The sequence below is a fragment of the Cyprinus carpio genome, chromosome A23 (assembly GCF_018340385.1).
Source record: "Cyprinus carpio isolate SPL01 chromosome A23, ASM1834038v1, whole genome shotgun sequence".
NCBI classification, from domain to species: Eukaryota; Metazoa; Chordata; class Actinopteri; order Cypriniformes; family Cyprinidae; genus Cyprinus; species Cyprinus carpio.
Genome location: NC_056594.1, coordinates 15,754,409 through 15,769,363, shown reverse-complemented (window position 1 = coordinate 15,769,363; position 14,955 = coordinate 15,754,409). Strand labels below are relative to the sequence as shown.

Here is a 14,955-nt window from a genome sequence, read left to right as displayed (position 1 = left end):
ATATATATATATATATATATATATATATATATATATATATATATATATATATATGAAGGACATGAGAGTCAGTAAATGATAACAAAAAATATTATGATTTTTGAGTAAACTATGGCATATACGATTGCAAATTTCATTTAACATATTTCTGTATCTATTTGAATTTGGTGTTTTTTTTCAGATAGAGTGCTGTTTATCAAAACAACTGACTATTAGTAGAAGCAGGAAGGATACAAGCTCTCCAAAGAGGGATTTATGACATATTGAGCCATTATGTAGAAAATTAACTTTTAAAGATTTCTGCATAGTCATTTTCCACAGTTCTATGTCACAGTTCTATGCAGAATATGCTTTGATATTTTTTTTTTTTTTTTTTTTTATTGAATTAGTGAATGGCAGGGATAGATGGAGATGCCACTTCTTCCTGGGGAGTCATGACAGATCCTTTCAGCTTGTCTCGATTCTTCCCTACCTGCCTCACACAGAAACACACATTAACTTCATCGATTGGTGTAGCTTACTAAAATTGAGCCTCAACAAACATCCCTGGGACCACAATGAATTTGATTGCTGCCCTCATTGCCACCTTTTAGGGGCTGTTTCTTGACTGTTTATTTCAGCAACTACAGATTTATCGGTAAGATTGAAAAGTGAAAAAATAAAATAAAAACAGGCAAACACACTCAACACATCAGGTGATTTTGAACAAACCAGTTAGCTTTGGAGTTACTACTGTATATACAGTGGTCTAGATTGTTTTCTCTCTTGGCAGTGTAACACTTCTAGCCATTAACAGCTGGAGCCATTTATGATACTTTATTATAGTTAATGAAATGTGCATGTGGTCTTAAGTTACAAGGGAACCAAGTGCTTTTATATTCTTCATCCATACCCCTGCCTGCAAATGAAACTGCAGTTTCTCCCCACAAGGCAGCACTTTAGGCCAAAGTAATCCCTTTAAATGCACCCCTGAATGTGCTTGATAAAAAAGGGGGAGAAGCAAATAGGCACAATGAACTCTGAGGCCGAATGGTGCATATTGTTTGGGAGAGGTGTTCTTCAGCACGGAGATGGACACATTTGGGATGCATGGGCTTGCTGTTGGGAGGGAGACTGGGGTTCGGCAGACACGGCATTGCTGATCCTGGTACACATTCTTATAAGTTCCTGCTATGTGCATGGGGGAAATAAAGAATAAGATAAAGTTGTACACCCAGGAATGTGTACTTTTCCCAGAATTCTTTTTTTCTTCTTCTCCATTCTCTCTTGGCTTCCTGAAGGACTGAAGAAAATCCGTAATCCGGATCGAATGTACAGATCAGCTGTGTGTTATTCAGCCCATGCTCCTCCTAAGAGTGTCAGTGATGACACAGAGACTAACAGTAAGAGCTGCTTATTAATATTGCATTCGTGGCATTGCTCGAAGGGGCCACTTTCTGCCTAATCTATTATTCATCCATCGATTCATTTATTTACCTCTTGATTTCATTTGTCATCCTCTCCTCTCTTGGGACTTCATGTTGGGGCTTTCTGTGATGATTGACGAGTCAGTGCTTTGACAGGGGTATGTTGTCGATATCGGATGTGTTGTTAGTAACTGAAAGTGACAGTGGGTGGGTAAAATCTGGCACACCTTGGCTATGTACACAATGTAAAGCTTCGGGAGTGACAGCCGCTTTTAAAATGGGAGTGAATTCACTGAATTATCATTTTGTGTGTGTATGGAACAGAACTGACTCTGAAATTTTCATGATTGAAATTGACAACGTGGTAAACATAACAACATCCTGGCGTATCGCACATTTGATAGCCGCTATTTTTGCCCAAAGTAATATTAAAGTGACCAAAGAATTTATATGTTTTGCAACTTTAACTAAACCACTTTCGACAAAACCGTCATGTTTTGTTTATGTTGGGAAAGCTGTTTCACAGAGTGCGCTCTTGAAGTGTTGCCATGTTAAGTAATTCTTTGTTTGGGCCCACAAGGCCGTACAGTTTATGGAATTAATAAAGTATGCCAGTTCAGGTCGTGAACATTTTGGTCTTATTTCCAAGATAAAGTTTTTGGATTTATTTACATTTATTATGGGCTTGATCTTGTTTGCTGTCTTTTCTGGCAACACGAATTAGTCTAGACATTTGAAATATGTCAATAATAATTAGTTATTTAGTTTAGTACACTTTGCATAGGATTTTTATAAATGTGGTTGTCACTACCTGAATTTTTCAGGACTTAATTCTGTTGTGGTGGTCACTCCCATAAATTACTGAACTCTGTGTGTACAGAACAGATTTAAGCGCTTAAAGGTGAACTGACAACCAAATGTAGCTGCAGTGTGTATGTAACCCTTGTGTTCCAATTGCTAGCATTGACCTTTGAAAAACATACATCCAGTAGCACAGCAAGACTGAGCTCTACTATTTGTTGAAATGATTTGTCATCACTACTAGACACATTTCCCCTTAGAGTGTAAAACATGCATATTTTATGTTGGACTTTAAGCATAAAGCATTTGTTGTGGGATCATGTGCATGTTAATATGGCTCAGTGTGTTGTGGAGCTCTTATTACCATAGAAGTGACACTGTTCTCATGTTAAATAGGCAGTATAACTTCTCTCTTGGCACTTCTGAAAACTTAGTTGATCTGTTTAATTAAGACCATTCATTTTTTTGTGTAAATTTGTAAGTGGAGTTAAATCAGCCTCATCTTCTTGTTATGTTGTCTGCTCATTATGCCACTGAGTGAGTCCTTCCCATTTCAAAGCTCAAAGATTTTAATGAACATGCCCAAAGATGTAAAGTATATGGCAGAAGAGGCTGTTTGTAGTCATCTTGAAATTATTTCAGATGGTGTGTGTATAGTGAACATGAGGGAAACACCTATGTATCGGCTGGCGATATATATCGGCCGATTTTCCCTCATGTTACAACCATCGGCATATCGGCTATATAAGGAAAAAGGCAGATTATAACAAACTGATGGTTTATTAATTAACTGCATGAAGGCATTGAGCTGTATAATGTCTGTTGCATAATCCTAGCGCTGCTGTCTGCACTTTAACGCTAATCAAATAACAAAAGACAAAAGATTGCACACTATTCTTGACTAAATAACTTTTGTAACTTTCATAAGTGTAGCAGACCTCATCTGAATGAAGACCAAAACTTAACTGATGTTTTATTAAGTTTATTGCGTCCTTTTTCACTCAAAAAAAAACAAAAACAAAAAAAAACAACAATTCACAATAAGAGCTAAACAAAATACAACACAAGAAGTGCACGTTAAACTCTCTCTCTCAGTTGCATTTTCATCAACATACAGCGAATTACACAAAACACTTATTACAACTAACAGTAAACAAATATGTACAGATCTCATGCCTTTTCGGGGGGTGCTAACAAACTGACAAACTTTCAATCCGAAGAACTGTGTGCTTTCATTACCCATATCCACCTTTTTCTTGTTGTAAAAATGGGCGTGGCCATTTGTAGATTCTGTTGGTCTGTCTTCCAGTCTCATCTGCGTCCGTTCCATCCAGCTATTTTTAGCTGAACAAAACAGTTCGTTTTGCTGCTTGATATTGAAAGTTTGTGCCGTCTTATCATATTATTTTAATGTATTATCTTAATTATGAACACACTGGTTTGTAGTGCAAAGAGTTCTACCGTTTACTGCACGTTGTTATTCTCCTCATTATTTACCTATAGCGGCTAATGGACTGGAAGTCTCACCTATAGGCTTACTTCCGCGTTGAAGAAAAAGGTGGATATCTCCGTAGACTCGAAAACCCATCAAAATAAGAGTCCTGCCTTAGTAAAGATCTCTTACATATTTAAACTTACAAAAAATATTCAAATGTATACAAAAACAAATGAGAAGATTCATCATAATAAAGTCAGTTACAATAAAGAATGGTTAATATGTATTTAATTTATACAGTGAAGTGTTATTTTACATTTGATTACTTTATTTCTGTACCTGAAAACTGTTAAACCTACCTAAAAAGCACTGTTTATTTAATGTGTATTTTTGTTCTGTTGTATTTATGTAGGCCTGCTGAATGTTAAATGGATCCAATCCATGTTCATTAGAAATTATAATGATGCAGCAATAAAACTGCTAGTACAATTTAATGCAGGTGTTTTAGAATTTTGCCGATTTAAAACATGATCAAAATACTATCTATTTTGATGCCAAAATTTCAAATAAGAGAGAAAGTGGCAAATATCAGTATTGGTATCAGAATTGGCCAATAAGTGTTTGTTAAAATCGGTATTGTATCGTACCCAAAAAATCTAATTGGTTCATCCCTAGTGAACATGTCACCTTGTGTATCTATCTACGCTTTAAATATTGTATCTCACACTCTCATACTCTAGCATAATGTAACCGCTGTGTGTGCCTGTCTGTAGTGGCCCAGTTAATGTTTGGTGCCTAGAGGTTTTTGTATCACTAGGACAGTGAAAATGCAACATGGCTTGGCAGAAACAGGTAAACCACTCATGTGAGTAATTGTGGGAGTAGTTATGATAAGGATAAAGGGCTCTAGTGAGGATCTGGCAGCGTGTCCTTTACTGTTTGCTGTGTGCTAGTGAATGTGTGTGTGCTCGCAGGTCTTCACCTCCTCTCACCCTGAGATGGGATTTTCATGGATGGGTGAGCTTGACTGAGGCTGAAAATACATAAGAAGGCTCGTTTTTCTCTTCAGTTTGTTGCAGGCACTTTGGTAGCTGAAATAAGTCGCTGTTTTGGGCTTTGTGGATTCAGGCCAGCCTCCTACTGTATCTGATTGCTGACAACTTTAAGATGAGATGTTCCTAATGATTTAGCCAGCATAAAACCAAAAAGGCAGTATAGTCCAGATTTAATTTAGAAACAACTTTCACTATGTGAAAAAGAAATACAGTACAGGGAAACTTCAGCCAGAATTGTGATCGCTCTAGTGGATATGGCTGGTCACTAATGTCTGCTGAAAGCTCATCAGATGTACCCAGGTCTCGGACATCACCCATTAAACCGCATCAGTGTTTTAACAAGGCTGCCTGCTGGTGATTTGTCACAATATCTATAGCCAGCCTGACAAACCACACTATAGGCAGATATAGCTGAACACTGCTGTGTAGTATGCCTAGTCTGAGGATTCAGGGCAAATATTGAAAAATAGAAAGTGTCGCAGTATTTCTTATGGCCATATACTAGCAGCATTCAAAGGGAGTGAAGGCAGACAGTTTGTCCATACATGTGGCTTGTTCACATTATTAATGTTTTCCTAATAACACATTATGCTCCTCATATGAGCTCACTTTGTTGCCTGCCCTTTTAACAGACAATATTACTTCTTCCTAATACATCAAAAAGTCGAACAAGAACATAATCAGGTGAAAGAGAGATGCTGTTATGATATTGTCTGTGCTCCTTAATTTAGACAACATAATCTTTTTGCTCAGCAAAGACTAGGTTTTTGCAATTAATCAAGCATTGATTTTTCAAAGAGCAGTGCATGGAAAAGAAGGTATGTAATGTAGATTTAAATAGATGGCACTGATTAATTGTCTACTCACAACAGCACAATAAAAGACCACAAAGCATTGTATGCAGCAAATTGTGGACAGGATTGTGGATTATTTCCTTTAAACCTGGATTTTTGGACAGAAAAAAGGTCTGTCAAAAATGAATGCTTAATAGCCAAAGTTTGTAAAGCTATAGTTGAAATAGGACTTATACATACAAATCAGTTTAATCTAACAATAAATCTATCAAACTCTTATGAGATGCCCGTTAATAGAAAATAGTTTTAAAGGTCCATTACTTTTTCACTTTGGCTAAAGTGCCATTATGTCTGTCGTCAGTGTGCTTTATTTTTCAAAAATAAAAATATGAAGGTCAATATTGCTATTTGATTAGCTGTTAAACATACAACATACAGAGTCACAAGCACATTCATAGTAATGGACGCCAGGTCTAAAAGGTTTAAGATGTGGTTCTCTTTATTATGCCCTCAAGAGATGTTCAGTCACTCACAGTCAGTCGTGCCAAGAATCATTTTCTTACTTGTTCTCACAACTATTACGCTTAAGTGTAATTGATTGCCACTGAATGGTAGCATATGATTTAGTTAACATTATACCGGTTCAGATGGCTTTTGCTTTTATGCTTCAATCCATGCTTCTTTTATTTCTTTTTAAGATAATAGCAAGGTCTGTTTCTTACAATGTAGAAATACTCTCAGTTAGGTGGTAATTGTGACTTAGAGTTGGGCCTTGTTCCAGGTAATCATTTGTTCCTAGTTTGACATCCGTTTAATAAAATTGATGGTTTATTTTGAGTCATTGATTTATTGATGTGGTGGTTTCAAAGATGTTTATGATTTCATGTGGTGATTCTGTCTCTTAGATGAGATGAACTAATTCTTCTGAGAGTTAGTGAGTGGAATATCAGTCATATGTAAATGGTGGAAATGAGAAGTCTGTGAAACTGTTTTTATCCACATTAATTCATTGTGTGTCTGGGGTAATTCAGCTTGGCTTTTCTAACAGCTGTCTAGTATTTGCTTGTGGTCCTTGTGCATACATTTCTGTCGTTTGTACTTTAAACCTTGTATGCTTGTTTCTTCTTAATCCATAATGTTTTAAAAGCTACATCTAAATAAGTTGCCTAGCAGGGATCTCAACATATGTTATCATTGACCATTACATTACTTTTTAATATTCAATAATAAACATGGTATATGATTTTCCCAAAACCCTCTTTTCTCTCAAAATGTAGTCACTTATTAGTCACTTAAAGGATTAGTTCACCCAAAAATGAAAATTAGGCCATAAATTACTCACCCTCAAGGCATCCTAGGTGTATATGACTTTCTTCTTTCAGACGAATCCATTTGAAGTTATATAAAAAATTGTCTTTGACCTTTCAAGTTGTTTAATGGCAGTCAGCTGGTTTTGGAGCGAATCAGTCCAAAATAAGTGAAATAAAAAGCACCCATCCATAATAAAATGTGTCTCATACAGACACAAAGGCCTGTACAAAGGCCTCCTGTAGCGAATCGATACATTTTTGTTAGAAAAATACATTTTTGTAAGAAAAATATCCATATTCAAAATGTAATAATCATGTTATTACTGTATACACCTTCTAAGACAAATTTTAAATTAAATGAATCAAAATTTGGGCTGCACATTAATTAGATTCAATCATGATATGGTATAGTAAAATTTTAGAATGCAATGTGATTAAATTATATTAAAAATTGGATGCAGGGAAAATTCTAAATGTCATGACTTATAACAAACAAATGACCAATATTAAACTCTATGCAATTTTGTCTTAATAAATTAAAAATAAAACTCCAAGAAAAAACTAATTTAAACGCTACAGCTAAATTTAGGTATTATTTCATTAGCATGCACAATTAAATATACAATTTATCACTGGTACTGATATATCACTAACCCCTAAAAAAATTATGCTAATAATTAGGGCTTGCGATATTGAAGAAAAATGTGATATGCTATACCTTGTTGAATAATGCGATATTCAATATGTGGTACGATATTGACTTAAGTGTGTAAAATCAATTACAATTATATTTTAAAATATTTAAAAATGAAAATTATATAACCATTATATGTTTCAATTTCACATTTTTTTCTTGGAAAAGAAAGCATTACTACAGCTTCTGAAAGTGACCAGCAGTGTTTTAGCATTACATAAAAAGTAATGTCACAGATCAGAAAATTAAATGTTAACATCAGTGTGAACAAACAAAAAAATTAATGCCACTTATTTTATATCAAAATAACTTTGCTTTGTTTATTACTTAAAGTGCACTTTAAGTACTTCTTCAAAAACGACAGCAAAAACTATAGCCTAAGAAAGTCAAACATGATTAAAGGCAAGTGAACAGTCAGTAAAAAAAAGAAAAAAAGAAGAAAAAGAACAAATACACAAATTACAAGCACAGATAAAATAAACAGTAGTATTTAGTAGTGGTCGACCGATAAATCTGCATGGTCGGTATATCAGCCGATATTTGGCATTTTTCAAATATTGGCATCTGCCGATAAGTTTTTCTGTTTGGCCGATGCATTCGTGGCCGGACTTTTATTTTGACCTTGGCTTTATTTGAAAGAAATGTGACCCCAATGCACACAAACTTCCCGGAATACTGAGTGCCCTGTTGGTTACAGTGTTTACTTCCTTTTAAATTATATTTTTATTAAATATTTGTTTATTTGTGAAAAAACAATGCCATTTAAAGTATAAGCATGTTTATTTTACACTTTTTTTTAAAATCCAGTTTCAAATGATTTCAAATTTCTTAAATATTAAATAAAATTAATACAATTATATCAGCTTTATATCGGCCATCGGCCACCCTGCTTTCCAAAATATCAGCTGTCAAAAGAAAAAAACAATATCGGTCGACCACTATTATTTAGGTACAAAAATTTTATAATTAAGTGTAAAATAACACTGCATAGTGTTCACTGTATGAATTAAATTTAGATTAATCTTTGTTAAAGTTGTGTTTTTGATTAACATTAGTGACATATTCAGTCAAGTCAAGTCAAGTCACATTTATTTATATAGCGCTTTAAACAAAACAGATTGTGTCAAAGCAACTGAACAACATTAATTAGGAAAACAGTGTGTCAATAATGCAGAGTGACAGTTAAAGGCAGTTCATTATTGAATTCAGTGATGTCATCATGCAGCTCAGTTCAGTTTAAATAGTATCTGTGCAATCATTTGCAATCAAGTCAACGATATAACTGTAAATGAAGTGTCCCCAACTAAGCAAGCCAGAGGTAACAGCAGCAAGGAACCAAAACTCGCTGACAGAATGGAGAAAAAACCTTGGGAGAAACCAGGCTCAGTCGGGGGGCCAGTTCTCCTCTGGCCAGGCGAAACCAGAAGTTCAATTCCAGGCTGCAACAAAGTCAGATTGTGCAGAGGACTCAACTGGTTCCTGTGGTCTTGTCCCGGTGGATGTCTGAGACAAGGTCTTTACAGGAGATCTGTATCTGGGGCTCATCTAGTTGTCCTGGTCTCCGCTGACATTCAGGGCTGTAGAGGTCCTTTCTATGTGCTGATCCACCATCTGGGCTGGATACGTACTGGATCCGGGTGACTGCAGGGACCATCTGACCTGGATACAGACTGGATCTGGTGGCTACGGTGACCTTGGAATAAGAGAGAAACAGACTAATATTAGCGTAGATGCCATTCTTCTAATGATGTAGCAAGTACATCGGGTGTTATGGGAAGTGTTCCCGGTTCCGGTTTACCTAACTAATGCAGCCTAAAAATCCTTTAACGGATTTGGATATTAGAAGCGTGTTAGTGTGTTATGTGTAAGCCAGTTTAAAGAGATGGGTCTTTAATCTAGATTTAAACTTTAAGAGTGTGTCTGCCTCCCAAACAATGTTAGGTAGGTTATTCCAGAGTTTAGGCGCTAAATAGGAAAGGGATCTGCTGCCTGCAGTTGACTTTGATATTCTAGGTATTATCAAATTGCCAGAGTTTTGAGAACACAGTGGACATGGAGGACTATAATGTAACAAGAGCTCATTCAAATACTGAGGTGCTAAACCATTCAGGGCTTTATAAGTAATTAGCAAGATTTTAAAATCTATACAGTGTTTAATAGGGAGCCAGTGCAGTGTTGTAAATAAAAGTTTTATTTAGCATGCTAACATGTGCTAATGCTTGCAAGTAGGGATGGAATGATTACCGGTTTGACGATAAATCATGATAGAATTCCACACGGTTAGTATTACCGTTTCATATTTTCAATTTAATTCAATTCAAGTTTATTTGTATAGCGGCTTTTTACGATACAAATCATTGCAAAGCAACTTTACAGGAAATTAAGTTTCTACAATATTTGGTAGTAGCTTATCAGTGATGACTGTCAGTTTATGTGCATATGGCAGAAATGGTCAGAAAAATCAATAAAAGACGTAAACAAACAGACGATTAACACTATTAACAGCAATTATGCAATCAAACTTATAGCAAAATGTGGTAGTTCTGCATGTTGTCTCTGGGTTAGCATCATCTGAGGTCCTCTGAGGGGTTGGCATCATCTCTACTCAGGTGTTCTGGATCCAGACTGGAGCTTGTGTAAATTCTACCGTTGCAAAAAAAAAGAAACAAATAGAGACACAATTAGCATAGCTGCTGTTCCAGCCAAGTAAAATGAATTAGTTTAACCCAAGCTAAAGAATAATAATGCGCATTTGATCAGATATAACTGCAGTCCAAAATTATGAGATGCATTATTTGAATGTTTGGCAAAAGAGGTGTGTTTTTAATCTAGATTTAAACAGAGGAAGTGTGTCTGAACCCCGAACATTTTCAGGAAGGCTATTCCAGAGTTTGGGAGCCAAATGCGAAAAAGCTCTACCTCCTTTAGTGGACTTTGCTATCCTAGGTACTATCAAAAGTCCAACGTTTTGTGACCTTAGGGAGTGTGATGGATTGTAGCGTGGTAGAAGACTAGTTAGGTACGCAGGAGCTAAACCATTAAGGGCCTTATAGGTAAGTAATAATATTTTGTAACTGATACGGACCTTAATACGTAGCCAGTGCAGAGAGGATAAAATTGGGGTAATATGATCATATTTTCTTGACCTGGTAAGGACTCTAGCCGCTGCATTTTGGACTACCTGTAGCTTATTTATTGAGGATGCAGGACAACCACCTGGCAGTGCATTACAATAGTCCAGTCTAGAGGTCATGAACGCATGAACTAGCTTTTCTGCATCAGAAACAGGTAACATGTTTCGTAGCTTGGCAATGTTTGTAAGATGGAAGAATGCTGTTTTTGTAACATGGGAAATATGATTTTCAAAAGACAAGTTACTGTCTAATATAACACCCAGATTTTTGGCAGTAGAGGAAGTAGCAGTACATCAGTCTAATTGTAAATTGTAATCTATGAGATTCTGTGTAATGTTTTTTGGTCCAATAAGTAATATCTCTGTCTTATCTGAATTTAATAGGAGAAAATTATTAGTCATCCAATCTTTTACATTTTTAAAACACTCTGTTAGCTTAGATAATTTTGAAGTTTCACCTGGTCTTGTTGAGATATATAGTTGAGTATCATCAGCATAACAGTGGAAACTAATCCCATATTTTCTAATGATATTAAGGGGCAACATGTATATTGAAAATAGCAGAGGACCTAGGATAGATCCTTGTGGCACTCCATATTTTACTGGTGATAAATGAGATGACTCCCCATTTAAATAAACCATCTTAAAGCCTGCCCTTGGATACCTGTATAGTTTTGTAATCTATCTATGTGTATGTCGTGATCTATGGTGTCAAACGCAGTACTAAGATCAAGTAAAACTAGCAATGAGATGCAGCCTTGGTCTGATGCAAGAAGTAAGTCATTTGTAATTTTAACAAGTGCAGTTTCTGTGCTATGATGGGGCCTGAAACCCGACTGAAATTCTTCATAGAGATGTAATATTAATGGTTTTGACATTGTTCACATTTGAGCAATATTGCGATAATACTGATAACCATGATCATTTAGGTAATTTATAATCATGATAAGAAATGTTCATACCATTACATCTCTACTTGCAAGCTGCAGAAGATTTGGTTGGGTTAGTCTGATGTGTCTGATTTTGTTGTATTTACACTGATTACTGCTAGACAATGTTATGGAATTTATTCAGTTTTTGAGTTTACAGTTTCATTTAATGTTTAGAAAACCCATTTCCAAAGTGTGGAACTACTGTCCACAACTAAATTAAGTTTTGTGTGTGTGGTTGTGTGTAAGTGTGTGTGGAAGAAGGTCAATCAAACAGGTTTGAAACATTATGAGGGTGTAAAAATTATGATAGCATTTACATTTATTTGGTGAATTACTTTTGTAACAAAATCAAAAGAAAGCCTATTGAAACATAGAGATTAGACAGAGGTCTCTATTCTTGAACAACAGAAGCTATTCTGTTTCTTCTGAAAGCAGCACTATCTTTTTTCTCAGGGAGTTAAATTTAGATGACGGCCCAATCTCTGGACAGCACAAGCTTGCCTGGGAAGTCTGTGGCCCCACCAGGCCTTAGTTTAAATTGAGTTCATCAGTTGAGCTGTGATAGCAGGATCAGAGGTTCTGTGCCACGGCAGACTTCTAACAAATAGCCCAATGGCAATGGCTCTTCAATACAAGCAGCCAGAAATTCAATGATGGAGAAAAAGTTTGGGTTTTACCAGATCATTCCCAGAAGCCTAGTCTTCTCATCACATCTATGGTTTTGCTGTTGCTGTATATTTTATGTTTACTATATAAAAGCTGTGGAATACTTAATAATAGTCATAATAGCAATCTGATTATTATTTTAAGTCAGTTCTCTTGCTCTTTGGTTACAAGAACCTTATTAGATCACTATTGAATGGATTGATACAGCAGTTGAGAGTGGGTTTGCAAATAGTGTCTGTTCTAATGTTTAGTGATTTTATGGGTTGACTATAAGGGGTAAATGCTATAGTCTCTTATGTCTTCATTACGTTTAGGATGACACTGCCAATTGCCTACAGCACGTTATGGGGGGATACATATTGAAGCAAATGTCAATAATGTATTTGTGAATTTTGACACAACTAGACCCGAGCTCTGAAAAAGGGACTGCATAATAGTAATTGCCTTTGAAAGAGCCAGAATTGATGTAATGTGCTATTGATATTTTAAAACGTGATTGATGATAACTTTTAGATTGAAGGTTGAATAAACTGTCCACTGGATCTTGCCTAGGGAAGCAACAATTAAAAACAAGTATCACTCAATGCCGAAGTACACAGACAGAGAGAGAGAGAGAGAGACAGAGAGAGAGAGAGTTTTGTGTTGTGGATGATATTGATTTTAGATTTGTTTTTTCAGACCTCTCAAGTTTCATGACCCACACTTGTCTCCAGGGTGAGACTAGCTCAAGCTGGCATGACTGATATTGTTAAAGCTCCTAAACCATCTCCTTCAGTGGTGGCATCTCAGATAATCACAGGATCAGTCACCTTCTCCCCATAGAAATATATGTCTACTTTTATATGACACACTTGCACTTCTATATGACACACAAGTACCCAAATACTTGAGTAATTGGACATAGCAGCAATGTCTGAACATTTCACACCAACTGAAATGCAGAAATGGACCTTATTTGTATTTTTGTGTTTGGTTATTACCACTTCTTGCCATTTCATCAACAGCAGTTTGCATCATCCCTGTTTACAGTGATTTTCAGTTCATGACAGTAATATTTGGAAGTGTTTAGAGGGTGTTTCTCCTTTCCTAAATGCAAGGATCTTTTTAAAAATATATATTTCAATATATATATTAGAGGTGGGCAATATGACCAAAATCTTATATCAAGACATGACTAATTTGCGATATTCGATATGCGATATGCTTAAAGTGTGTAAAATCAATTTCAATTATATTTTAAAATATTTAAAAATGAAAATTATATAACCAATTTGTTTCACATTCTTTTTTGGAAAAGAAAGAATCACTATAACTTCTTAAAGTGACCAGCAGTGTTTTATCATTACATAAAAAGTAATGCTACAAATCAGAAAATGTAAATTTAACATCAGTGTGAACATACAAAAAAAAAAAAAAAAAAAAAAAAAAAGAAAGAAAGAAATTAATGACACTAATTTTATGTCATTGTAACTTTGCTTTTCATACACTTTAAGTACTTTTTCATACACCACAGCAAAAACTATAGTCTGAGAAAGTTCAAACATGATTAAAGATAACTGTAAACAGTAGTATTTAGGAACATAAATGTAATAAGTGTAAAATAACACTGCATAGTGTTCACTGTATGAATTAAATTAAGATTAATCTTTGTTATAGCTGTTTTATTGTTTGATTAACATTAGTGACATATTCAGCAGCACGTATTTATAGGCTGCTGTGGATCCAGTATAATGATACACATCCGATTTCTTTCTCAGCAGTTTACATTCATTTAAAACATAACCGACTTCGTTTACAAGAATGGTCGTTGAGATGGGTACTATTGACATAATTCTGTGTGCATTCATGTGTCTGTTCAAACATGTGAACTCTGTGTTCGCACGCCATCTGAAGCGCGTCTCTGTGTGTATGCACACGCTTTGCATGTGTGCGGCAGAACTGAAGAGACGCTGTGTGAGATGCGGCTTGTGCGCGCGCTTCAGATGTGAGTCAGACAGCAAGACAAGACGGCAAAGAGTTGTTTTCTGCAACTTATTGTGCTTAACTCTTTTTAACGTCAAGCAATTAACGTCAAAAATGGCAGCTGGGATTATCCCGAGGGGAAGTGCTTAGGGAAGTTTGTGAGTGTGTGTCTAAAAGGGGAGTGGAATGCAGCCTCTGTCAGAGATAATCTTAATATAGGGAGATACAAGGGTCTGTATTACTTACTACTGGAGAAAGCGTAACGGTCAACTTGGATCACGTGTGCCTTAATAACCAATCACAGTACGTCATTGAATTTCAGTCAGAGTTGTGCGACTCTCAGTCGCCGTTTACTGATACCATAGGAATGAATGAGAAATGCTATAAGCTGTATCCCACCTGTCACAAAAAGTCAGCAACTTCTCTTATAAAATGCCATTTTTTTTCGGTGTAAACTTTACAAATAGTTAGTGTAAAAATGCTTAGTGTAAAGCATGTTGGAGATTAGCTGATAGGCTGACGATTCATTAAATGATAATCTGTTTCTTCTAAAAAGTTGTTTATTCAGTGTAATATTAAAAATGGGTCTCCTTTTCTACATACTGGCAAAGCGTTAGCATTAGCCGTTACGCTTTTTTGGCTAAAGGTTACAGGCTTGCCTTCTAGTGGCTTTGGCCTCTGTCACTACGACTCTATCCCATCCCCAAATCATGTTTTGTCATGAAAAAACACATGAGAATTTGAATGGGAATGACGCAAAACAACAA

At 35.7% G+C, this 14,955-nt stretch overlaps 1 protein-coding gene across 10 annotated transcripts in view; it reads left to right on the top strand.

Moving 5' to 3' along the window:
- LOC109088860 (calmodulin-binding transcription activator 1-like) overlaps positions 1-14,955 on the top strand; it is a 342,437-nt gene that overhangs the window by 3,145 nt on the left and 324,337 nt on the right. For 6 of the 10 annotated variants that reach the window (XM_042713383.1, XM_042713382.1, XM_042713385.1 and 3 more), the window contains exon 2: positions 1,281-1,382. The exons of the other annotated variants lie outside the window; for them this stretch is intronic. In XM_042713383.1, coding sequence (XP_042569317.1) covers positions 1,281-1,382 — 102 coding nt within the window. The remainder of the gene's footprint in view (positions 1-1,280; positions 1,383-14,955) is intronic. 10 annotated transcript variants of the gene reach the window in all.